The sequence below is a fragment of the Hyperoodon ampullatus genome (assembly GCF_949752795.1).
Source record: "Hyperoodon ampullatus genome assembly, chromosome: X".
In the NCBI taxonomy this organism is placed as follows: domain Eukaryota; kingdom Metazoa; phylum Chordata; class Mammalia; order Artiodactyla; family Ziphiidae; genus Hyperoodon; species Hyperoodon ampullatus.
This window is the reverse complement of record NC_136913.1, coordinates 96,864,890-96,891,931: the sequence shown is the minus strand read 5'-3', so window position 1 is coordinate 96,891,931 and position 27,042 is coordinate 96,864,890. Positions and strand designations below refer to the sequence as shown.

Here is a 27,042-nt window from a genome sequence, read left to right as displayed (position 1 = left end):
CATGCCTCCCCTTTCTACTACTTATGGGCACAACCTATAAATTTTTCCTTAGGCATAAAATTTAGAGGAAGAAGGTGCTGCTCATAAAGGATCAAGATACATTTCAAAGTTTTCTTTAACCCCATTACTTTATCTCTTACATTCCAAAGTGACATTTAGAAAACAGAGAAGATAGCAAAGGCAGAGCAATATATTTGAACTAATCAGCAAAGGCACGCACCAAGCTAATAAGCAGAGAGACCCTGATGTTTTAAATAGGGAAAAGGGAATTTTTGTTTTGTTTTGTTTTGGTGGGCTACAGGTCTTCTAGCTACAGTACTGAGCCAAGTCTCAAACTCCAAAAACTCAGCATAGAGAAGATATATTTGTTTTCCTTTTACCTGCTCCGAAATAGCCCGAAAGAGGCAAGAGGCATCCTTGGCAGTCAGCTTTCGAAACAGCCCTAAGCTGCCTAAATATTCATCCATTGATGCCTCATTCAGAGACTTCTGGCCGCAGTACTTTTTCCATCCTTTATGCATTGTGCACAGGGGGTGGAGTTGGGGAGGGGGAGAAAGTAACACAGGTGTGGCAAGAAGGAAAAAGCAGGGTGCAGGTAGGAATGGGTAGCAGTGACAGGGCTTGCTTATGCAGGTATCCAGAAAGCAGCACAAAGTCTAGGCACGAGAAGGCAGTTGGAGTCAGCGCTGCAGAATCTTGGCACTTCTCAGGAGCGGGAGAAGCAAAGGGCTGGTCCAGGATAAGTCGGGACCCTGTGAAAAGAAGAGGAAGAGCCGATGCTCCTAGGAATAGAGAACTTGACTTGAGAAGGAGATGTGGGAGCGAGAAGGAACTTGCAGAGCTACCTTGTTGGGGAAGGGTGGGATTAACCCAGCCAGCCCAAGGCTGAGAGAAGTATGCACAAGCAGCTGAGCTTCGGGACCAAAAGGAAGCCGAGTCTGCAGCTTAACTCAAGGCAACTGCTGCACGAGGTTGCAAAGGGACTGCAATAAGGCTCAGGTGGGTATGATGTAGCCCAGCCCACATTACATTGCTTTAAGATCTCTGCCCGAATTTTCAACCAGTCTCTGCCCAAGTTCCCTGCTCCCATCATAGTTTAATGTAGATGAGAGGAAAAAAAAATCTGAACATAATTAACTAAGTAAGCTTTTGTGTTAAGACTATCTTAAGAAACAAAGAAAATGGGGGGGAGAGGGGGACTCCCTTGATCTAAAAGGGCAGAGGTCACAGTTCAAGCAAAGTAAAGTGCCAAAGCAAGTTATCTGGATATTTCAGGTATGATGTTTAAGTAATCTCATTTATTTCTCCTAAATAATAATAACCCTCTGCTAGTACCACAGAAATTAAATCCATTAGTTATGCTAGAAAACACGGATACAATTCTTGACTAATGTCTCCAAACTACCATACAACATTAACAGAAAGAGAAATTGCAAAAAGTGTCTTTCTCTGAAAATGCAAACAATGAAAATTTAAAATGAAGCTTAATGGAAGAAATATCTTACCCACAAACTTGCTAATAGGCTACATTTAAAATGCTGTGGCACCACACTAGAGGTGTTGGACATGAGAGGCATGTTTCAATGTTTAGGGCACTTTTCTGGAAAAACTGCTCTTAATTCTGAGAAAACCAAAGTAAATATGACTATACTTTTCTAAGGTTCAAAAACAGCACTGGTCACTTGTATTACTTGATTCCACTGTCAAGTGTTATTTAAATGCCAAAATCCAATTCCGTTCTTACTTTTTCTAAGTGTTTTAAGAAATAAATAGATCTAAAGCTGGCTTTGGAGAAGCTGTAAAATTAAGCTGCTTTCAGACTTGTTTTTCTGGTATCTGTGGCTCCAGTAATCATGACTGCCTCCAACAGGAAAAGCATCAATAAACAATTTTACAATTTAGGAATGAAATAAAAGCATGGTAGAAAAAATAAAATCTTGACTTTCTTTAGCATGCCAATTTGAAATTACCTTGACTAATTTATTTTTCAAAGAAACCAAAACACTGGTGCAAAAGTTCTGAAACATGGTTTGGGAAGAGGGATCACCGTCGTTCTTTAAGACCATAAATTCACTGAGAAAAACTGAATTATAGTGAAAAAGTTAATTCATTTTTGGCATTTTTCACTTGTAGAGAAAAATATAAATTCTTCATATTTATTGCTATTTATACTAAAAATATGGTATATAAAGCTTCAATCAATATTAACCCATACACTTCATTTTGAAAAAGGGAATAGAAGAAGGGAAAACTGGGAGAGGGAGAGAGAATCAGAAAATAGGAGAAAGAGCAGGAAACAGAAGAAAAATTAGAGGCAGGAAGACAAAGAGAGATAGAGGAAAGGGAAAGTAAACACACAAAGAAAACACACAGAAAGAGACCCATACAAATTCAGTCAATTGATTTTTGACAAGGGTGCAGGAGCAGCTCAATAGAGAAAAGATAGTGTTTTTATCAAATGCTGCTGGAACACTTGACATCCATATGCAAAATAAGAACAATGATCCTCAACCTATACCTCACATCTTCTACAATAATTAACGCAAAATGGATCAAAGACCTAAATGTAGAACAAATCTTCAAAACTTTTAGACGAAAGCATAGGAGAAAATCTTCAAGACCTTGAGTTGGGAAAAGAGAACTTAGATATGATATAATAAAAGAAAAATTGATTAATTGGACTTTATCAAAATTCAGAACTTTTGCTCTGCAAATGACACTATTAGGAGAGTGAAAACACAAGCCACAGACTGGAAGATACATATCTGACAAAAAAACTTTGTATCAAAAATACATATAAGAACTCAAAAGTCAACAATAAGAAAAGAACAATACAATTTAAAAATGGGCAAAGATCTGACTACACATTTCACCAAAGATATAGGAGCGCCTAATAAGCACGTAAGAAGGTGTTTAACGTCATTAGGAAAATGCAAATTAAAACCACAATGAGACATCACTACACACCTACTAGGGTGGCTATGATAAATAGTACAGACAATAACAAGTGTTAGCAAGGACATGGAGAAACTGGATCCTAAGTAAAAGCAGCCAGATGCAAAAGGGCGTGATTGCAAAAGATATGATTCCATCTATATGAAATATACCAAAAAGACAAATCTACAGAGAAAGAAAGCAGGTTAGTGGTTGCCTAAGGTTGAGATGGGAATAGGTACTAAATGCAAACAGGCACAAAGGATCTTTTTGATGGATAAAAATGTTATAAAACTCTTTTGTGGTGATGTTTGCACAACTTTGCATAATCACTAAGAATTACTGAACTGTACACTTAAAACTGGTGATTTTTTAATAGCTTTATAACATAGTTCACATGTCATACAATTCACTCACTTAAAAGGTGAATTTCAGTGTTTTTTTTAGTATATTTACAGTTGTATATCCATCACCACAATTTTACATTACCCCAAAATGAAACCCCACATCCCACAACCATCAGCCTCCAATCCTCCTATCCCCACCAACTCCATGCAACCACCAATTTACTTTGTCTCTACATATTTGCCTATTCTGCACACTTCAAATAAATGGAATACAATATACAGTCCTGTGTAACTGACTTCTTTCACTTAGCATGATGTTTTCAAGGAGCACCTATGTATCAGTATTTCAATCCTTTGTATAGTTAAGGCAGATTTTATTTATCCATTCATCATCAGTTGACAGACATGTGGGTTGTTTCCACTTTTTGACTATCACGACTAAGGCTGTTATAAACATTCATGTCCAAGTTTTTGTTTGGACATTTCTATTCTCTTGGGTAATACCCAGGAATAGAGTTGCTGGATCATATGGTAACTCTATGTTTAACCATTTGAGGAACTGTCACCACTTTCCACAGCAGCTGCACTATTTTCATTCTCATCAGTAGTGTATGAGGGTTCCCGATTCACATCCTATCAACACTTACTGTCCATCTCTTAGATTATAGCCATCCTATGTGGGTATGAAGCGGTATCTTGTTGTGGTTTTGTTTTGCAGTCCCCTGATGGCTAATAATGTTGAGCATCTCTTCATGTGCCTATTGGCCACTTGTATATCTTTAATGGGATACTACTACATATATCTTAGAATGACTAAAAATTTTTTTAAATGACAATACCAAGTGTTGACAAAGATGCAGAGCAACTGAAACTCTCATATGTTGCTGGTAGTAATATAAAATAGTACAGCCACTCTGGAAAAATAGTTTAGCAGATTCTTATAAAATAAAAGAGTTGCCATATGACACAGCAACTTCTGGGTAAATATCCAAGAGAAATGAAAACTTAAGTTCACACAAAAACCTGTACATGAATATTTATAGCAGCTTTATTCATAATCATGATTCCTCCCAAACTGGAAACAATCCAAACATCCTTCAACTGGTGAATGGATAAACTGTGGTACATCCATACAACAGAATACTCCTCAACAATAAAAAAAATAATGAATTATGGATATATATAAGAACATGTGTGAATCACAGATGCATTGTGCTAAGCAAAAGGAGAGATTCAAAAGGCTACATACTGTATGACTGCATTTATATGACATACTGGAAAAGACAAAACTATAGGAAGGAAAAACAGATTGGTTGCTGCCAGTAGTTAGCATTGTAGGAAAGGGTTGACTACAAAGGGATGACAGGAGTGGATTTATGGATGTGGTGGAAGAGTTCTGTATCTTGATTGTAGTGGTGGTTACATGATTATGCATTTTTCAAAATTTATAGAACTGTACATGAAAAATGCTAATTTTGCTGTATTTAAATTTAAAAATAAATAAAACAAAAATAGTAGAAGGAATAGAATTTACAGTTGAGGAGCTCACAAAACAGACAAGGTTGGAGAGAAAAAACAAGAAAATTAGAGGATCAATTGAGGAAAGCCAATATCTAACTAACACGAGTCCCAAAATGAGATGAAGAAAGCGGAGAGGAAAAACTAATGATGATGATGATGTAAGGAAAATTCTAGCACTGCAGGATATGACTGTCTATATTTAGATTGAAAAGGTCCATGAAGTAGCCAGAACAATGAAAGCAAAAAAGATGATCTGCAATGCATATAACAACATTCTAAAGCTTTCTGAGAGGAAAAACAGGTCTTAAACAAAAGATCACACATATGAATAGCAATAAACTTCTCAACAGAAGAACTAGAAGCTAGAAAACAATGAAGTTCAATATTTGAGGGGAAATTATTTCCAACCTTGAACTCTATACCAAGCTATCAATCAGATGGAAGAGTAGAAGGCGGCATTTTCAAACTTGAAAGATTAAAAAAAAATGTGCCTTACTGTCAGAAAGCTAGTGGAGGATATCTGAAACCAAAATAAAGAAGTTAAACCACAAAAAGGGGTGGGGCACATAGAATCCTGGAAACAGAAGATCCAACAGGAGAGAAGCAAAAGGAATTTTTAAGATAAGGATAAAGGGGAAATCCCAGGAGGACAGACTTTTAAGCAGGATTAGATAGAGAACAACCAGTTCAGGTAAAAGAAAAGAGAACTCCAGCACAGACATATTAAAAAATAAATAATAATAAAAGTCATAGATAACCTAGCATATTTAAACATACTAGGAAAGATGGCCACCTCTGTTGGAGAGTTTGGGAATATTCTATAGAAAACTGAGCAAATGAAAAAACAGAAATGAGGTAAACAGTTTTATAGAAATGTAATCAATCAACACTTACTACATGGCTCATATGTGAATACTGTACTCAAAGAATCATAATAATGTCAACACTGAAAACAGATCTCACCATAACTGATAAACTAAATTTGTTTTTGTTTCTTAAATTTAAATATCACCTATAGACTTCCCACCGTGGAAGCAAGGGAGGAGGGAGATAAAGCCTCTCTTCCACAGTAGGAAGTCTACAGATGGTATTTAAATTTAAAAAACAATTTCGAAAATATCACTTATAAAACATATAAAATAATGTAATATGGTTACCCACGGGAGGAAGGATTAGAGATGGGGAGGAATGGGACATAGATCTGCTGTTTCTTGTTATAAGCCTTGTAGAACTAGTTAAAATTTTATATATTTACATGTATTAAGAAATAATAAAACAAATTAAAAATTCAATAAAGTGAGCAAGAAACAGACTGGCATAATAAACTGAGAAAATAAATGATAAGTAGAATGTTACAGCTAAAAGGGACCTCTTATTTTACAGATGAAGAAATGGGTTTCAAATAATTATAAGACTTGCCCAAGTTTTCACATCCAATTGGCAATAGTACTAGGATTAGAACTATATATTGTCTCCTGATTCTTGCATAATTATTATAAAGAGGAACTGCATACTAAATAAGAAAAGATATAAACAAGGACTCAGAGATGGTTAAGTACAACTCATGTTCCACAAATTAGTACAATAGGACTTTTAAAAAAAGACCTGTGGGACAATACTAGAATTCATCCTGTATATAATAGAAAGCAATTTCATAGTATTTAATACTGTCCTTTGAAATATCTATTGCATTGAAATCCAAACTGGCTATTTTTCCACAGCAAACTACTCCAATCCTGCAAACTTCTAGAACAGTGGTTCTTAAGTGAAGGGCTTGAAAAAAGATTACCCCATGCCCAGAAATTCTGATTCAGCCAGGTCTGGGGTGGGTCCCAAGAATTTGCATTTCTAACAAGTTCTCAGGAGATGCTGATGCTGCTAGCCCAGGACCACAACTTTGGGAACCAGTGCTCTAGAACAAGGTGTTCCACAAGTTATTAAGTATTCCTAAGAAGAGAGTTTCAAGGCCACCTACTATAATCCTGTCTTTGAGGTTCATATGCCCATTAGCAATATTAAAGGCATCAAGGAATGCTAAAGTTACCTGCTTAACTTTGACCTGGTCTTTCCCTAAGAGGAAAAATGGTTTAGGAAAAGGCCAAGTCAAAGTTAAACAGGTAACTTCAGCATTCAAGTTACTAATGGTTTTTAATGTGCTACAGCTACTGCTTTCAAATTTTAAAAGTTTGAGAAGTGTTACTCCAGGAATTTTTCTGTGGTCTAAATTTAAGGTTGTTGGAATAATTACATAAGATACTGCATGTCAAGTGCGTAGCACATAAGTGTTTAAGTATCGACTGCTGTTAACTGCTACCTGCCAAATAAAGTGGTTCACTAAGAAATTATTCTTTGGTCAAAAAAAAGAAAAAAAAATGGTAAGAACCAGAACAATTTCACCTAAATTCTTGAAAATAATGGGAAGAAAAATAATTGCCTTAAAGACCTTTTAAGCACTGTACTGTGGGTACAGATTAAAACAAATGGAAGAAAATAAAAATAACTTAAAATTATCATTTGACCTGTCATAAAATTGACGTGCTTTAATTTTACAACTACTTTCCATGCTGTAATTCAACTTGAAAATGGGATTTGTTGTTTTAACTGGAATTGCCTATTTCTTCTTTCACTGATGAAGTAGGGAAATTCTTTGAAGTACAACATATAAATACTGATAGTTTTAATTCTAAGATAACACTCCTTCATGTTTCAACCAATTAGATGAGGTATATGCCAGAATTTTTTTAAAGCATACATTGTCTGTGACATATATGGTATAGTTGCAAATGTATAATTGTAAATGTATAAAAATGAAGCTTCTGAGTTATTATTTTAATTTCTGAGAGACAATATGGTACAATGAAAAGAATATTATGAACTTTGTTATGCCACTTTAATCTCTGCATCAGTTTCCTTATCTGTAAAATAAAGGAGATGGGCTGTATGATCTCTAAGCTCTCTTTCAGGTCTAAGGAACTGTGATTCTCTGTGATTCAATGGTGGGTAACAGATTTGCCCTCCCTTTAGAGGATCAAATTTGTGATCAACATTAACCATAAAAATAGCTTATAGGGGGATTAACATATCATCCTGGCAAATTGTGAGGCTGAATGGCCCATATAAAAATGAATGATAAATCTTACCTTATCAAATGAAATAAACAGACCTAGGTTTTTAAAGGTAACAAAATTTGTAACTATATGTGGTGATGGATGTTAACTAAACTTATTGTGGTAACCATTTTTCACTATATACATACATCAAATCATTATGACACACAAGTTAGACAATGTTACATGTCAATTATATCTCAACAAAGCTGAAAAAATTAACAATAGATACATGTATATAAGGACTTGTAACAACCTGCTGAAAAGGCAATTCATATTTTTTTAGAAACTTAATACTAAATCATTTAACTATTTTTAGTACCAAATAACATGGGGGCAATGGGGGAAATAGCTCTGCAATTCTACAGAACCTTTTTAAGGCCTTTCATTATTGAAAAATATAATGGAAAACTGTCTTTTTTTAAAACATGTTTTAATAGCACTCTGAAACTAGAACCTGTCACTTCCTTTCATGGTGAACATTTAAACAGAATTAGCGAAGCAAGGTTAATGAGGAAAAGAAATACAATGGTTCCAAAACAAAATTTGGCCAATACGGCCCTATTCAACCTCCTCAAGTTTTAGGAAGGAGACAATAAAGAAAAAGAACTGACTTCCCAGAGCAGTTATCCTTGCTCAGATATGCAAAACAGAAGAAACATTACCAAGAGCCACTTGCTTTCATTTCCCTCTCTTCCCTACTTTCACCTGAAGCATTCTAATACAGATTAGAAAAAAAGGAAAACAGTATTCTTTAAAAATATATCATCTTGACACAGAAATACTGAAGGTTGCTTTCTGTTGTTTTTTTTTTAAGCTACTTGCAGTGTCCAATCAGTCTACAGACAGACAGGGGATTGAAGAAAGGGAGAATAAAGACCAGAACATTCTTTTGTTTTGATGCACTGAAAAGACTCATGCACTTAAACCTCTAAGTAAACTTCAATTCTCTAACTACAACCCCAACTAGGCTGAATATGAATTTAAATATGAAATTCAATGAAGATTTTGCTTTCTGTATCATTTAGGACTATATATATACTGTGAATTCTAGGAAAATATCTCTAAGCCTATTCCTACTTCTTAAAACGAAAACTCTAACCAAGAGAAAATGTCTTATTTCAACATTTTTTATTTTCAAACATGCCACACAATTGTTTTAATGTCTTAGAAATCACCTATGAGGAAAGCTAGTTTAACTAATTCACAAAAGGAAAAACTGAAATCTAGAAAATTACTTAGGCTGAAAATTTAGGAATGGTTTTCACTCTTAAATTTGGGGAGTGTATTATCCACCCACTTCATACAGTAGTGGAAAAAAGGGGGAAAATGTTCTGGACAAAAGGGGAAATGAACAGTAACAAAGATGCAATATATGGCCTCTCACAGACATCATTCTAACAGTGACTATCAGTTCAGCAAATACTTTAGAAGCACACTTAACAGCAAATGAGTAAATTACAACACTGTATTGCTTTACCAGATAGCCCAATGTAATATATCCTAAAATAATTACTACAAACGAAAATAATTTTCATTTAGTTCCTTTTATCAATTAGAAATAGTACTACACAAGACATTATGGGTTATAGATACTGAGTTAAAGTATTAAGGTTAGTGTCAAAATGTGTTGTTTGGCACGTTTTAAATGAAGAGAAAAATTTATAATTTGTGTTATATTATAAAAATTGGAAATTACTAAACTTAAATGTATTTAATCAGAGGGTTTAATTATAAAGGAGTCTAATAGTTACCATCAAATATTAATGAACAATGACCAAGGAATTACTGAAGTTGGCCTCTGTCTAGGGATTCTTAACCTGGGGCGGCCTCAAGGTACCTGTAAATTCCCTGAAATTCATAGCAAAATATGTATATGTGTGAGTAGAGAGAGAAGCAATAGTTTAAAGTATTTTGAAGGGTTACATGACCGCAAAAAAGCTTAAGAACTACTGCCTTAGAAAGCAGGACTGTAGCCATCAAAATAAAATCATGACATTGGAATTCCCTGGCAGTCCAGTGGTTAAGACTCCGTGCTTCCACCGCAGGGCATACGGGGAGGACATAAAAAAAGGAAAATTCATGACAGAGTGTCAATCATAATAAATAATTTCAGCCAGGATCCAGTAAAAGTTCATAAAGACAATAAGGATCTAGAAGTGAAATATTAAAATAGATGTGACATGACGGTATAAAAACCCCTCAAAATAATTTTTAAGAATCAATATCAACGTCAAGAAACATGTATTTTACTTTCCCGTTTGAAGCTAGATTGTTTTGCTCACACCTTTTATCTAGCCACCAACAAAAATCATAAGAACTCAAAGAACTATACAATATTGTGCTAGAATATTCATGTAAGGAATTAACCATTTAACAAGGAGTTAAGTGTGATTTGGTGGTTATCCTAAACCTTTCTCCATGCAATCTTTTACTGGAAAACACTATAGCTACTGCTGTTTATAAACCTCTGATTTTTAACACCATGTTTGTCCGAAAATCCCCAACAGGTACCATTCTTTGACAGACCCTTAAATACCATTAGAACATTACATAGGATCAGCACTACTACGTTTTAGATGCCATTCCTATAAATGCTTGATCCTACAAACTTCACCATATAATGCGATGGTCACATCTTTCTCCTGAACAAGAGACATACTAGATATTTTGAAGTCAAGTCAAAGAGAGTAGGAAGTGAATATGTGCAAGATGACAATGTTTCCTAGACCCAATACCTAATCAAGATGAGAAAAGAATACTAAGTTACAGAAGTGCATTTATCATTTACCAATAGCCAACTGTTTTTCAGGCAGAGGATGCATGAATATATAGTTCCTCCTCAACTATACTTAAGAGTTCCTCGAGAGCAGGAATCATGTCTTGAGTCCTGCTGATAGAAAAAGTAGATTCTTATCATGCACTTATGTTTAAAAAAAAACTAAGAGAACAAATAAATGGGCTTGAGCCATTTAGGAAGTAAAGCTGAGAGTACCTGGTGACCAATCATATATAAAGGGTTGGAGATGTAAGAGTTAAAGCCTGGAAGACAGACTAAATGGTGACACCATTAACAGAGATAAGGATCTCAGAAGGATGAAAAGGAGAAATATGATTTTAGTTTGGGGCATATCAAATTTAGGGTGCTTAAGAGAATTAACAGAGTGACATGACCTATAAGCAACTGGAAATAATAATAATAATAATAAATAAAAATAAAAAAATAATAAATAAAAAATAAGTAAAAAATAAAAAAATAAAAATAAATTAAAAAATAATAAATTAAAAAATAAAAAAAATAGCAATGTAAAAACTGAAATAGGTTACATACCCATGGCTACCACACAATCTAAATTTTTTGGAATAGTCCACTGATTTCAAATATACAGTCCTGTCCACATAAATGATAGAAATATACTGGAATTCAGTGTTCCAATGACAATTCCCAGACCATCTTTTGGATACTTAAGTAGCATAACTCCTTTTTCTTTTTCTTTCCTTCTTTTTTGCAGTACGCGGGCCTCTCACTGTTGTGGCCTCTCCCGCTGCGGAGCACAGGCTCCGGACACGCAGGCTCAGCGGCCGTGGCTCACAAGCCCAGCCGTTCCGCGGCATGTGGGATCTTCCCAGACCAGGGCACGAACCCTTGTCCCCTGCATCGGCAGGCAGACTCTCAACCACTGCGCCACCAGGGAAGCCCAGCGTAACTCCTTTTTCACATTATGCTCTGACCTCAGTTTCCTGATCTGCAAAATGCAACAATAGTAACTATTTCATAGAGTTATCCTGTATAGAGTAAATGAGTTCATTTGTGTAAGATGTTTCAAACAGTACATGATACATACTAAGCAGGCGGGTGTTAACTGTTACTGTTATTTTTCATTCCCCACTCCCCCATAAAAATATGGTACTAATTGTTCAGCAGAAAACTGATTACCACACAGCTATCAGGACCACTGCGTCCAAATCTTTCCCAAGAAAACAATTTCAAGTAATCCGGCCATACACCCCATTTCTCAGACCACATGAAGATTTTTGGTCATCTCTGATAATTTCCTATTTTTAATAAATCACAGGGTTTAAGTGCTTATACTATAATAAAGGACCAAGAAAAATATCTACATTACTGTTAGTCATTCCTGACATCCTTAGTCTTGGAAAATTTCCTCAAATTATGAAAGTGGTATACATTTTTATATTGCCCTTTGTGTCCACATGATTTGCCTTTAAAAGCATACAAAGCAGTGCTCTAATACAGGTTCTTGGTGTCTAGAATCACTTAATACTTTGAGATGACTACTTTTCAATGTTACAGAACCCTGCATCAAGTTCATCAGTTGTACTGTCTTACCTAACACCAAATCCTTACTCTTTCCTTCCAAATTATAAGCATGTAGTCATCTAAAATCCTTACTTCCCAAGCATACTATAACTTCACATCACTTTTCACCTACTCCAACAGCAATCAACTTTCTATTACCTGTCCACCTTTGCACCTACCAATGATGTGAATTTCTCAAAATACTAAACTTTCTCTTTCACTTCCTCATCCCTGGATATCTAAATACCTCTCAACAGAAAACTGCTACATAAACTGCATTGCACTTATACATTGATTTAAAACATCTGAAGCCCTCTCAGGTAATGAAACTAAACAAATTTTATTGGGTAAATATTTCAAATAGAATTTTGATTACCATGAATCTTTTTCTTAAGGACCAATTAGAAATACCCTTCTAATTGGGCAATTAATTTATCCTAGCCTCTTTCCTCATGTGTAAAATGAATGGTTTGCACTAGGTATTTTTAAAATTCTCTACCAATTCCCAAAATCTACAATTCTTTGTCTTAAAGTCTTTATTTGTTCAATCTAGTATCAATGCTATACCATAGCATTTTGCTAGATTCCAAAAACTCAGGAATCACCGGTTTCTAAGTCCCAGCTAAGGCTGCAATACACCAAAGGAAAACCCAATTTAGTGAACTGTGAAGTTCCTTCTAAAATAATTCAACTTCTGGAAATGAAGAAAATCTCCCTTGGAAGGAATTAAAGTAACTAAAATAAATACTAGGCAAACAACTATAAAGAAACAAAAAGCTTACAACATATATTATGGTATGGTAGAAAGAGGACAGGACTGGGAGTCAAGAAGTTGCTTCTAGTGGCAGCTCTACCAAAGGCTGTTATTTTAGACAAGTTGTAACCTCTGGCCTTCTTCCTCATCTGTGAAATGAAGAGACTGGACTACATGATCTTGAGGATTCCTGCCAAATCAAAATGGTTCTAAGATATCCTTTGATTTTTAAACCCCACAAGTGATATAAAATTTTACAAAGGTATAGTCAAAAGATGTCACTACACACAATTGACACCACTGGCTTAAGCCTCTGCTAAATGAAATAATGGAATCTGGGTTATGTGCTCTTGTGGGAAAGAAGCAGAGGATTTGAGGCCCTATGCTGCTCTTTAGTTGTCTAATGTTTGAGTAGACCCTTTCATTTGTTTCTGATTCTCTATGGTTAATCCTTCATGACATAAGATAATTAAAGACTGAGTGATCAACATAAATTTTAAACCACATTTTTTCTCAAACTAGAGAAACATATTTAAAAGAGAGGCCAGAAAAGTGAAATTCTCTCTATGGATTTGAATAGGGCCTTTCCTACAGCATTATGTTAACATTAATATACAATTATGATTACGGTGCTGAGAATTCTCAACTGTGTAGATTACTCACTTTTCAGGTTATTCTCAGCAAAATTTAATCAAAGTTGGTATCCTCCTGCTACCCGGAGTACTCCTCAGCCACCACCTTCTACCATTAGTAAGAATTTATTTTAGTATTAGCCTACGTAAAACACAATTAGGAAAATAAATCTACAGAAACATTATATAATGCATCCCAAGTAAAATGTTTAGAATATTCAACATTTTGGGATAATACAATCAAAAATGAATCCTTATAGTGAATGCTCTATTTTTATGGATGAATTATATCTAAACTTTCTACCAGAAAACTATCAATACTTATGGATAATCTAGTTTATTTTATAGGTCTTGAAACCACTTACCATAATCAGAATTTCATAAAGTATCTATTTTGAGTTATGTGAATTTTAAAACCATATATTTAGGCCATTACACACGTCAGATCATTTATTCATTTGTAAAACTAAATTTATAAGGGCATAAATTCCTCTATGATGCTACAGCAAATGTTTCAATACCACTGTGGGGGGGGTCCTTAAAAAATAACAGCAAGTCCTATTGGCACAAGTGCTTTTTGATTTATTCTTCTCAAATCAGTAAAGCTTTGACATTGGGCAAGATTATTTTTGTCACTTTCTATTCATATTTTACAGGAAAACAGTGAACACATCCACTCCACTCTATTCTTCAGAATAAAGTAGTTTCTCGAAGTACAATAGATCAACTGACTTGATAGTTAATCTTTTTTTTTTTTTTTTTTTTTTTTTTGCGGTACGCGGGCCTCTCACTGTTGTGGCCTCTCCCGTTGCGGAGCACAAGCTCTGGACACGCAGGCTCAGCGGCCATGGCTCACGGGCCCAGCCGTTCCGCGGCATGTGGGATCTTCCCGGACCAGGGCGCAAACCCGTGTCCCCTGCATCGGCAGGCGGACTCTCAACCACTGCACCACCAGGGAAGCCCGATAGTTCATCTTTTTAAGGTAATTATTGAGCTTTTTATTTCACAGAACACAATCCATCATTTTTTTTTTAAATTTGGTTCCTTGGATTATGAAGCTAAAGATTCTGACTCAAATTTTTTTTACAAGTTTGTTACTGTTCCATTTTTTACTCTAATATTAAATTAACTAAATTTGAGGGTTTTGTCAAAGTTTTCATATTTAATTCATTTCTTTTTCATGATTCCAAATCCATTTGGGATTCTAGAATAAAACGTGTGAATGCTCACTACATATTTCTTTTACTAAAACATGAAGATTAGGGAAAAATCTAATAAATTTGTGAAACTGCAATTAGAATTTGGACCCAAATGCTAACATTCACACCATAAAATTTTCTATACATTCTACAGATGTAGGAGACTTATTAATTTATATTATTCTACAAATATATACTCTATATTTAATTCGATTTAACCACATTCCATAAGTTGAATTTGAGGGGTGTTTTTAAAGCTTTGAGAGTTTAGTGTTTATTTTTGTAATCCAACAACTTTATCCAAAAATGCAGAAAATTTTTCTGGCTGGCCAGGAGGAAAACATTTCAGTGTTGAAAAGTCCATTGACTGTAACAGCCCAGGAAGCGTGCTAAAACAAAAGAAGAAAAATATTAGGTAATATGGGAGAAAATTCCATAATTCAATGCTGCCCACTTGATGGCTGAATCTAACTTCCAAGAATATTGTGATGGTTCTCAAACTGTATATGTGAATTTCAATGTATTTTAATATTATAGGTATACACAATAATAATAAAATAATACAAAGAGTACTACATGTCAACAGCAATTCAACATTTTATCTTTTACATCAACTGAAATATTTCAGAAATGTTATTTCATGAAAGATGTGGTCACATGGCTTTGGAACACTTCTCAGGACTGGGCAGATATAACTTGAAGCAAACTCAATTTATGAAAACAGAATAAATGAAACCAACAGTAACAGCTGCAAGACAAGAACAATAAGCTGGGGAGACTACTAGACCATGCATGAAGATTGTGAAATAATTTTTGCTAGTAATTTACTACCATAAATCCATATATAACTAAGCAACATACAATCGCCATGCACGTTGGAAATAAGGTTCAGACCCACAACATAAAACTATTACTTCAGAAACTTAATTAAACCAGCCACTTAAATTAGAACAGACAATCATCCAGCCTACATTTGGGGCAAATAAATGATATACCTAAAATAAAAATACAACCAATTATTGATTCTCCTTATGGCATCCACGTGTGCAACTTTCTTGAAATTAATACAAGAAAAAAAGAATTCTAAAACTGAAAAAAATTAATAAATTGGAGATTTGTACAGCTCCTTTTTCAGCCTGAGAGTCAGGATGTGTCTATGAAATCAATGCTTTCCCCTTTTTAATGTACTAACATAAAAATCGAAGCTGATTTAATGTTTAGAATGAAAATACTCATCAAAAGTGTCTGGAAAAATTGACTTGCATAAACCAAGGAAGATGAACATTGATTCCTCCTCAAAAATGGTATTAACCCCTAACAATCTCAACTACCTAAGGACAGATATGCCCATTATCTGAAGCCCACATAATTCTGATTATCTAGCTTCTCCCCTGACTCACAATATTTTAAGAATGGTTTCTATATTACAAAGCCACCCTGACATTCCCTCTCCTCCATCATTATAGGGATTAAGACAGCAACCAGGGCTTCCCTGGTGGCGCAGTGGTTGGGAGTCCGCCTGCCGGTGCAGGGGACACGGGTTCGGGCTCTGGTCCGGGAGGATCCCGCGTGCTGCGGAGCGGCTGGGCCCGTGAGCCATGGCTGCTGGGCCTGTGTGTCTGGAGCCTGTGCTCCGCAACGGGAGAGGCCGCGGCGGTGGGAGGCCCGCGTACCACAAAAAAAAAAAAAAAAAAAAGACAGCAACCGTTGCTCCTGGAACAATCCATGAATCTGTCTCCTCTCAATGAGAATAGGAAACTTTGTTTTTGTTCACTGATGATGCCAAGTGCCTAGAATAATGCCTGGCACACAGTATGTGCCCAATAAATAATGAATGAACAAGTATTTACTGAATGCCTAAGACACAGAAACAGTAAAATTAAAAGAAAAGCTTATGTTCTAACCAGTTTTTTCTAAGGTTTATTTTCAAATTAATTTCAATTTATTATAACATAAGAAATATGCATTTTGTAATACTTCTATGAGGTCTTTTCTTTTTAAAACATCAAATTAGGATAGCTTTTAAAGTCAAACAACTGGGAATTACTGACCTGACCCTTTGGCAAGCTTCTAGTGTCTGAAGAGAATTAACAGAAAACCAGCAATTTTCTTCATCCTTCTATTGTGATGTTGATCAGTTCTTGCTGAATTCTAATATACTTCTAGAAAATAATACTCCTTACCATAAAGCAATTCCTCTGCTTAAAATACTCCCATGGCTTCTTATTAAACATAGAAATTGGAACTCTTCTGTGAACTATCCCTACCCAGCTTCATCTTCATACTACATTCTCTCCCTTGCTTACTGTACTCCTGCCACACTAACCCTCTGTTCCTCAAACACACCAAACTCCAAGCTCATTCCCAACTTAGGGCCTTTGCAATTGCTGCTGTTCCTTCTGCCTCTAGAGCTTCACATGACTGGCTCTTCCTGGTTATTCAGGTCTCAGCTCAAATATCATATACCCAGTTATGCCTTCCCTGAGCAATCTAATTAGTCTTCACCTCAGCTATCACATCACCCTGCCCTATTTTCTTCATAACATATTTCACCATATGAAATTATCTCGATTGCTTATTTATGAACCATTTACTGTCTATCTCCCACCACTAGAACGTAAGCACCATGAAAGCAGGGACTTTATGTCATGTTTACCACTGTTATCCACAGCACCAAAAACAATGCTTGCCATGTATTAGGTATAGTTGAATGAAAGAATGAATAAATTTAATTTAGGGATTCCAGTGGATTTACTGAAGGCAAAACCTTAATTCAAAATAAGCAAATGCCTTCCTTAAATAATGAAAAATAATGAACACAAAAGTTTATATTCTCAGAGACCTGCACACCCAGATGAATACACACAGATATGTGCACACACACACATTCAGATATTCACGTGCAATAAGCATAGACAATGAAAGAAATACAACACAGATATCACAGTCAAAGTAAAAGACAAATGAGCAGGTTTTACAGGTGAGAAAATCAAAATGTTTGCTAAGTGGGAGAAGGTAAGAGATCAAAGATACAGGTGGGTTAGGCAGGTGGGTAAGAATAGCTAGGAAGGAATTAAGAGGTCAAATAATCAGTCTCTAGTATACCTGCAGGTACAGTAAAAGAGATGCCCGTCTTTGTGTAGCTGCTTTGCCAATTCCAGCTGATGATTGTTCATCAACTTTTCATTTATAACCACTATGAGTGGCTTTCCTTTTTCCAGAGTCTCCAAACAGCTTCCTGCACCTACGAAAATATACCAAATTTGTTAACACAGTTTAAAAAAAAGTTACGGTACTTCACCAGGCCTTAAAACTAGAACTCAAAAGATGAAAAACTTAGTTGGCAACACTACAAATCAAGCCTTTTAATTATACATCCAAAATGACAAAAAACAGTTATGAGTGGTCTCTAGTGTTACAAACCTGACTTGAAAAACACATTCTTTATCACTACCAACAATATCAGTGCTTTGCAACTTGCCCTCTAGTAGTATGCCCTGGGCATGGGCCTTGAATCCAAATAAGATTCAGGTTCAACATACTGTACATGAAGCCATACTGCACTTCTATTCAAACACAAGTAAAAAAGCAAGCCTTCAAAAGTGACAAGCACCAATAAAGGAAAACTTTGACCACTCCTAATGAGTCTGCTTGTCAAAATAGTCAAGGATAAATCTCCACAAACGTGCATATATACAATATTTGGGTCAATTCAACTTTTAACTCTAAACTCATTTAGATAGTTTAAATGGGAGCGAGGAGACTGCTAAGCGAGCAGACAAATCCTTTTTGGGTAGACGATGCCAGCACCAGACTGTTATCTGTCTGCCGCTTACTGACTGGACAAATTACTTAACCTTTTAATAGAAATGTAAAAAATCTTCCAAAGCCAAATTCTCAATGACCAATCCGATCAATTAGCTGGCTGAACGTTCCTACAGACCTAAGCCCACATACTAATTCCCACTGACAACTCTTGACACATGTCATTGGATAAATTATTTTGCCTGTGTTTAGGGTTTCTGTAAACCCTAAAGTTTACAGTTCTGTAAACTGTAAAGTTGGGCTTCAGTGACTGATTTCCCATTTTTCTATCACCCAGAATTATAAATTCTCTCCAATAATGTTCCCGACTGCTATATTGCAATCAGTATTTTATTCAGAAGGGCTACCGGTGAGTTACCCTAGTGATTTTATTTTACATCAGAAAGGTTCGAGTTTCTGTTCTTATTTGTTGTCTATCAAAAACCAAACCGGGGGCTTCCCTGGTGGCGCAGTGGTTGAGAGTCCGTCTGCCGATGCAGGGGACGCGGGTTCGTGCCCTGGTCCGGGAAGATCCCACGTGCCGCAGAGCGGCTGGGCCCGTGAGCCATGGCCGCTGAGCCTGCGCGTCTGGAGCCTGTGCTCCGCAACGGGAGAGGCCGCAGCGGTGAGAGGCCCGCGTACCACAGAAAAAAACAAAACAAAACGGACGGTTCTACAGCACTTTACCGGCGTGACTAATGACAAGATCTGCTTTCTGAAAGTCTTCTTTCAATGAATCCTTGTATCTGTAAACATCCAGAATAAATGACTCCGTACTGAATGGTTCAGGTACCACCTTTCCTCTACCTATTTGTAGGACAAGTCGGTTGTAACCGAGGCTCTGGATTATCTGAAACGGGAAAAAAGAAAAAGCGGGCCTTTTAAACAGGCTACTGTAAAAACAGTAATATCGACGACAAACCACCCAATCGGAGCACGAGCTGCCGAATAAATAGTCGAACTGGAGCCCGTTAGTTTTTCAAATGGCTCCTTTTCCCCCCGTCCCGGGCCCCGACTTGGCACCTCACTAGCCCTAAGGGATCTAAACGCCTCAGCTCATCCCGTCGTGACAGAAATGGCCCAGCAAGAACTAGGAGACCAACGCAAAGACTCTGAAAAAGGCATCGCAAACTAGGGAGGGAGAGCATCGGGGGATGACGCGCCGCGCGGGCACGCCGGCCGCGAGGGTGCCTGAGCCGGAGGTAAGGCACGGAGGCCTCGGCCCGAGCGCGGCGGGGCAGGGCCGGGGCAGGACGCCGAGCGGACCGGCCGGGTCGGGCCGGCCAGAGCGTGACGGAGCGCGTCGACCGCGCGGCCCCAAGAAGCGGCCAGCGAGGCGGGCCCGGGAGGCGGGCCGGAGGCCCGGCTCGGAGAGGCGGAAGCGCTGGAAGGAGGGGCGAAGCCGGAGGACGGAGAGGCGGAGGCGGAGGCAGGGGCGGAGGCGGAGGCGGAGGCAGAGGCGGAGAATTAGCGGAGAAAATCCGGGAGAGAAGGGGAGCCGGAGAAAGGACGGGGAGGAGCGGCCCGGCAAGGCTGTGGGGAACGGGAAGAGGAGGCGGAGGACCCTAAGGACCGGGGGAGCTGGAGGAAGGTCCAGTCAGGCGCGGGGAGGAGCCGGCTGATAGGCGGCGGCCATTAAACCAGCGGTTGAGCTGACAGGGATTCTTCCCGAGTGCAACGGTCAGGCAAGGTTACCGAGGTTAGCGGTCAGGCTGGCGGCGGCGAGCGGCGAGCTCAGCGCGGGGAGCCCAGCCGCCGCCCGCCCGCCTCCCGCTCGCCTTCCCCACTCACTTGCAAACTGTCGTGCGCCGATACACATGCAATGAGGTCGTCAAAGCTGGTGGTCCCTACAGTAACAAACACGCACTTCATCGCGCGTGATCCAGAGCCTCGAATATCAACGGCCGGATGTGACGTAGCAGAGACTACGTGGACGAGGCAACAGCGCTCGGTGCGGGAGGCGGAAGTCGGCCGTGGCCTCCAGGGGTAGCAGCCACCTGATCTGTGTCGCCTGGGATGGGTTGGGAGCAAAGAATGCTCCTGCCTATGTGCGGGCCACTGTTGTAAGCCCTTTGAGTGTAGAAGCTCATGGAACCCTCACATTTAAGGAGGTGGGGAATTGACAAATTTATTTTTTTCAAAAGTGGGGTTTAAAAAAATAATCATTAAGCCTCACACCCTTGTGTTTGCATCCTTGCTCGGGTACCACAGCTCTTTTAATGATATAGAAGTTTGGGATTCTTTAGCCAAGATACATTTGAGAGATGGTTTTACTTCAAGTCTGTTGAGGGCATCTGAAAAAAAAGTGCCTTTTAAAAATCGCTCATTAGCCTGGGCTCTTCTTCCAACTGTGGTTCTCAAGAAACCAGAGCCCTACGGAGTCTTGGAAGCTGCAGAGAAACAGTAAGTTCCATTAGCAAGCACTGTGTATAAAATAGAGGCTTTTTTTTTAACATCTTTATTGGAGTATAATTGCTTTACAGTGGTGTGTCAGCCTCTGCCTTACAACAAAATAAATCAGTTATACATATACATATGTTCCCATATCTCTTCCCTCCTGCATCTCCCTCCCTCCCACCCTCCCTATCCCACCCCTCTAGGTGGTCACAAAGCACCGAACTGATCTCCCTGTGCTATGTGGCTGCTTCCCACTAGCTATTGATTTTACGTTTGGTAGTGTATATATGTCCATGCCACTCTCTCACTTTGTCACAGCTTACCCTTCCCCCTCCCCATATCCTCAAGTCCATTCTCTAAGGAAAAAAAAAATAGAGGCTTTAAGGCCTGAAGCCTACATCTCTGTCATTGAACCCATCCATTGAACCATTTAAAACGTAGAATTACCATAAATTTAAATTATAATAAAATGTAAAATTATACATTAGCATGAATAAATACCACATATATATTATACTTAGGCAATCAGGTACGGGAGAGGCGATTTCTCAAGACTCCTTTGTCCTACCACCATTACTAAGATCATTGCCTGCTTTATCTCATTCTAATATTTTCTGTATTTTCTACTTAAAATTTCAGTTTATCTAATATGCATGTTTTGCTCTGCCTGGTTAAATACAGAAGGGAAGGTATGAGAAGAAACTCTTTTAAACACGAGTAGGATTAGAGGTGAATTAAGCCTAGAACATGGGCTAAAAAAACCTATTAAGCCTATTTCTAATAAGACTGTTTCTCTAAATCTTGTAGCTTGAGTACATGTCTTTTTTTTTTTTTTTTTTTTTTTTTTTTTTTTTTTTTTTTTGTGGTACGTGGGCCTCTCACTGTTGTGACCTCTCCCGTTGTGGAGCACAGGCTCCGGACGCGCAGGCTCAGCGGCCATGGCTCACGGACCCAGCCGCTCCGCGGCATGTGGGATCCTCCCGGACCGGGGCACGAACCCGTGTCCCCTGCATCGGCAGGCAGACTCTCAACCACTGTGCCACCAGGGAATCCCCGAGTACATGTCTTTTTGAGGGGTGGTATGCTTTACCCCTTTCTTGATACCAAATTTCATGAATTAATAAAACTAGTTTCATAATAACAATAAATGTAGAAAGATCATTGTTAAATAATAAAATATAAGCATATTTTCTACCCAATAAGGGGAATAAAGTATGAATATTTATTGGAATATAAAGACAAAATATTCCAAAATCTTCTGTAATTCAGAAAGATCTTGTGTCTATGATATCTTTTCCTATATCTGGAAGATATAAATTAAAGGAGCACTGTTCTGATGAGCTCATAGAGAGAATAAGCACATACAGAAATTGAATAGTCTTAAATTTCCAGAAAATAAGAAAATTGAATATCTAATGAAACTGAGCCCCGCTGAAACAGTTTCCTTACCGAGTTAATGATTAATCTCTCTATTCAAAACTTTTTTCCCTTTCTTGTGCCCTCTGACCTCAATCCTATGCTAACTGAACACTAACCAACCAGAGTCAGGTGACTAAAATTGCTGTTGTTGTAGATATCATCATTACGTTAAAAACTCAGGTTGTTTCTCCAGGGCAAGATGAGCTCACAGACCCCTGAGCCATGGACCACATGGCCAGAGAATCCTAAACCAGAGACATCTTGACTCCTGAAATCATGCTTAAGAAATGTCACAGAAATATCACAAGACAATGATTAATTCCAGTTTCTTTGTTCTTCCCCTTCAAAACATCTCCAACTCAGAGACCAAGATGGAGTGAATCTGAGGCTTTTATCCCACTCCCTTGCTTGGTGCCCTGCAAATAAACCCTTACTTTGCTGCAAACTCCCACTGTCAGAGTTTGGCTTTCTGTGGCATGGGCACACAAGCCCTTGCTTGGTTACATTAATACTTTAAATATTCTAGACTTTACTAAAACATCTTCTTGCAGAAATTGATCCAGAAACGTTTTAAGAACCCAAGATTACATAATTGATATAAAATTTTGGTAATTAAGTCTTTTCTCTGTTTTGTCAGTGTCAAGTATGCATTTTATTTTACTTGGGTGTGTTTTTCCTAAACTTACACAGGCTTACTTATCAAATAAATTAACATTATTTCTAAAAATGTTTATGATTATGAAAAATGTAAATTTCTTTTCAACTACATTAAATCAGCATTCTGACAAACTTTATTTCAACAGTAACTATGCTTCCTGGTATGCCAGCTTGAAGATAATTTCCAAGATCTTTAAGCACCTTTTTAAAAAGTGTATACTGACATTAAATTGAGTTAATTAATGGATAATTGTTTCACAGCTGGATACTTTTTAAGTAAAACAGAATATTGTAACATTGATTTAAACTAAGCCTAATTCTAAGTTTATATATTTTTGCATCTTATTTGAAATACTATCGAGAAGCTCTATCTTGGAGTTGTGTAATCAATTTGTTCATTTTTTCCACTTTAGGAAGTTATCAAAAGGATTTGTGTGGCTATAGAAAGTTTTGTCATGTGTAGTCTTAAACTCTGCTAGTCTGTTAACACGCTTATATATGCCAGACAGTTCTCAATTATATCCACCCTTCACTTTTCTCTTTAAAGTAGAAATTAGTCACTTTCATTAAAAGTTATAATTAGTATGGGTGGTTGAGGCTCTTCAAGGAGTGACAGTGACAGAGAATTACAACAGTATATGTGCTTTTGTTTTTCAAGGGAAAAGAATAGTTTTTTTTTTCCTGAAGCAGCTTTTTTGGTTCCAGAACCCTTTATACGCTTAAAAATTATTGAGAACCTCAAAGAGCGTTTGTTTATGTGGATTATAATGTTAGTTATAACTATTGAAATTTACCGTATTAGAGACTAAAATATGAGAAAATTTAAAAGTATTTATCAATTCATTGGAAAGTAGTAATGATGAGCACATTGCATGTTGACAGAAATGACCTATTTTTTCTGAAAAATAACTATATTTTTCGAAACAAAAATTTTCATGAAAAGAATAGCATGTTTCACACTTTTGCAAATCTGTTTACTATCTTGCCTTACAGAAGAAAGCTGGATGCTTGTATCTGCTTTGGCATTTAATCCATTGCATTATCACACATCACAAAACCTCTGGAAAACTCCACTCTGTACTCATGTGAGGAGTGGTATACCGCTACCCCTTTCTTGACACCAAATTTCATGAATTTGAGTGGATGAGAGTCAAAAAAACCCCACATGACATCTTAATATTATTATGAAAATTATTTTGACCTCACAGATCCTGTAAAGGAATATGAGAGTATTAAAAAAAAATGACAAAACTTAGAAAGTGAATTTTATTTGCCTTTGTTTATAATACCTGAGGCTGAAAAGAAGCTACGAAATACTTTAAAATGTTTAGAGTACTCCGTCAGTTTAGATGGGGTTGTTTCCTTTATTTAGTAATTAATGCTTCCACCTATGATTTGAAAGATTATTCTTTACCTTACATGTAATCTGCCTAAATAGCAAAGATTCTGTGTCTTACAAGAATAATCTTCTATCACTTAAGTTGCCTTTATTGTGTCCCTGATTATTTAAGGAGAAAATACCCATAGAACGCGACTCTTCACTTACAATAGTGTTACATTGTATTTTTTTAAATGCATTATTTGTACTTGGATTAAATAGGAAGGGAAGCATTGTTTCTCAGTCACTCATGATCCTACCTAATCAAGTGACCAAATCTCCTCTGACAACCCTTAATTTTGTCTTCCCAAAATCAGTTCCTAAATTTAGGACACATAAAATAAAATTTTCAGAATATATTACATACATAAAACGAAAACTTTTATGCATAAAACCTCTAAGACTTCTCAGAGGGCCTTGGAATCACAAAGATTTGCGCTGCCACCTTATAAAAAAAGATACTGGAAATAATTACGTTTGTTTAATTTGTTACTATAGCAAAGTTGCATGGGAAAAGTTGTCAGATCAGAAGGGACATTCAGCCTTTCCTAAATTACGTTCGTTTGGTAAAATATTAGTATAAAAATTTCAGAAATTGCATGCTTTACGGGAAGTCCCCAGCAATTTGTCAGTGCCCTCCATGACAGATGTGCCCTCCATAATACTGTTTTACCTTCAGGAATAACCCTCATCAAAACTCCTATGAAATAGTTACATACTGGACTCCAATACGGAATTTTACTCCTCTATTTTGCTAGAATTGGCAATAGTAATAAATTAACCACAGCCATTAAATCTCTTAATGTTCTGGTTTTACTCTAAAGCTTACCCGAAGATTCTACTACAGGCTAGAATTTGTATCTTCAACAAAGAAGAACAATCTCAGAGCCTCATGGAAAAGGACCGTACCAGGTACTTCACATGATTGCCACTTCAAAGAATAGACTTCTGAGTTGACATCACTTAGATAACTTTCAGACAGCACCAGTGGACTGAGGCAAGATTTCCAGGACTCTTTCTAATCTAATGAAAGGCTCAGAACAGTAGAGTCAGATAACCAGGAAGGATATACTAGGCAATGCCCAGCCTTCCGTAAGCTACCCAGTAATCCTTTTCTTCCTCCCCTTTCAAAATCTTCCAGTTTTTCATGACATATGAAACCCAGCTTTTCTGACATGCGTTTTAGAAGAAATATCGTATATACTTGCCCAGATAAAATAAACACGGAGCTATTGCTGAGAATCTAAAGGAAATATGGAAAATAAAGTAGCATTAGTTATCCTTATGATTAGGGTGGTTTCATATTGGTTTTATATAAATGAGGATCTATTTTATTTTTTAAATAATTCAGAATGAAATTGTGATGAATGCCATATTAATTTATTCATATTCTTTTTATATTTTTTTTGTTTCTGCTCTTGCTGTTTCCTCTCCCTCCCCATCAATATGGTTAGCTAATCCTTCAAGATTCAGCAGAGGCGCAAGTTCCTCCAGGAAGCCCTTCTCTGACCCTTGTAAGGTATGTGCATTATGTGCAAATATTGTTCTTTGCCTACCTCTGTCATAATTCTTGATGTTTAAATTACCTATATACTTTTTTCTTCCTCTGGACCATAAAATCCTGAAAGAGTGGAGACCATGTCTAAGTCATCTCTGAATTCCCAGAATTTAGTGCTGTCCCTGGAACCTAGGGACGTAAAATAAATGTTTATTGAACTAAAAAAGAGTTACATTATTAGGTACCATGCTAAGCCCTGTGGGGAATACAACGATAAATAAAACATAGTGCCTTTTCTATCTCAAGAATATATGGTTTTGTTCATAGGCTGATCAAAGTTTTGTGGACTTACTTTTTTAATTAATTTTATTTATTTATTTATTTTTGGCTGTGTTGGGTCTTCATTGTTGCGCACGGGCTTTCTCTAGTTGCAGCGAGCGGGGGCTACTCTTCATTGCAGTGCGCGGGCTTCTCATTGCAGTGGCTTCTCTTGTTGTGGAGCACGGGCTCTAGGCGCCCAGGCTTCAGTAGCTGTGGCTCGTGGGCTCTAGAGCACAGGCTTAGTAGTTGTGGCACATGGGCTTAGTTGCTCCGTGACATGTGGGATCTTCCTGAACCAGGGATCGAACCTGTGTCCCCTGCATTGGCAGGCAGATTCTTAACCACTGCACCACGAGCGAAGTCCTGTGGACTTTTAGAATTAAGAAACCATGGAATTCATTGGTTTTATTTTATGAACAGTAAACAGAGATTCAAATAGATTGTGATTTTTTCCCAAGATAATAATAGCAGAGGGTTGAATCCAACCCTCCAGATGCTTGTCAAGGCATACTATGCAGACTTATCCTTTAATGATGAGCCTACAGTATTGGTATCTATATTATAGTATAAAGTAATAACAGCAATATGACTTTTAAAGTCTGATAAACCAGAAATGTTTCTTAATCTTTTAAACACAGCACATTATAGAATCCTTGAGCTGCCTAACTATTGTGTTTAGATTTATTTCTTTAATTTTTCATCATTCATCAAAAGTTTCTATATATCCTTTATTATTAAAGTAAATGTCTTTTA

At 37.2% G+C, this 27,042-nt stretch overlaps 2 protein-coding genes across 2 annotated transcripts in view; both read right to left on the bottom strand.

The window, feature by feature from the left end:
- Positions 1 to 521, bottom strand: part of LOC307069773 (UDP-N-acetylglucosamine transferase subunit ALG13-like) — a gene marked incomplete at both ends in the record, with an annotated part of 53,152 nt that extends 52,631 nt beyond the window's left edge. Inside the window, 1 exon segment of the mRNA XM_079728098.1 lies at positions 381 to 521. Coding sequence (XP_079584224.1) covers positions 381 to 521 — 141 coding nt within the window.
- Positions 522 to 15,089: 14,568 nt separating this feature from the next.
- On the bottom strand, positions 15,090 to 20,491 carry LOC307069177 (UDP-N-acetylglucosamine transferase subunit ALG13; the record flags this gene model as incomplete). The annotated part of the gene is made up of 4 exons (XM_079727353.1): positions 15,090 to 15,204; positions 17,921 to 18,059; positions 19,307 to 19,469; positions 20,411 to 20,491. 4 exons carry the CDS (start codon positions 20,489 to 20,491, stop codon positions 15,090 to 15,092), a joined length of 498 nt encoding a protein of 165 aa, XP_079583479.1.
- Between the last annotated feature and the right edge of the window lie 6,551 nt (positions 20,492 to 27,042).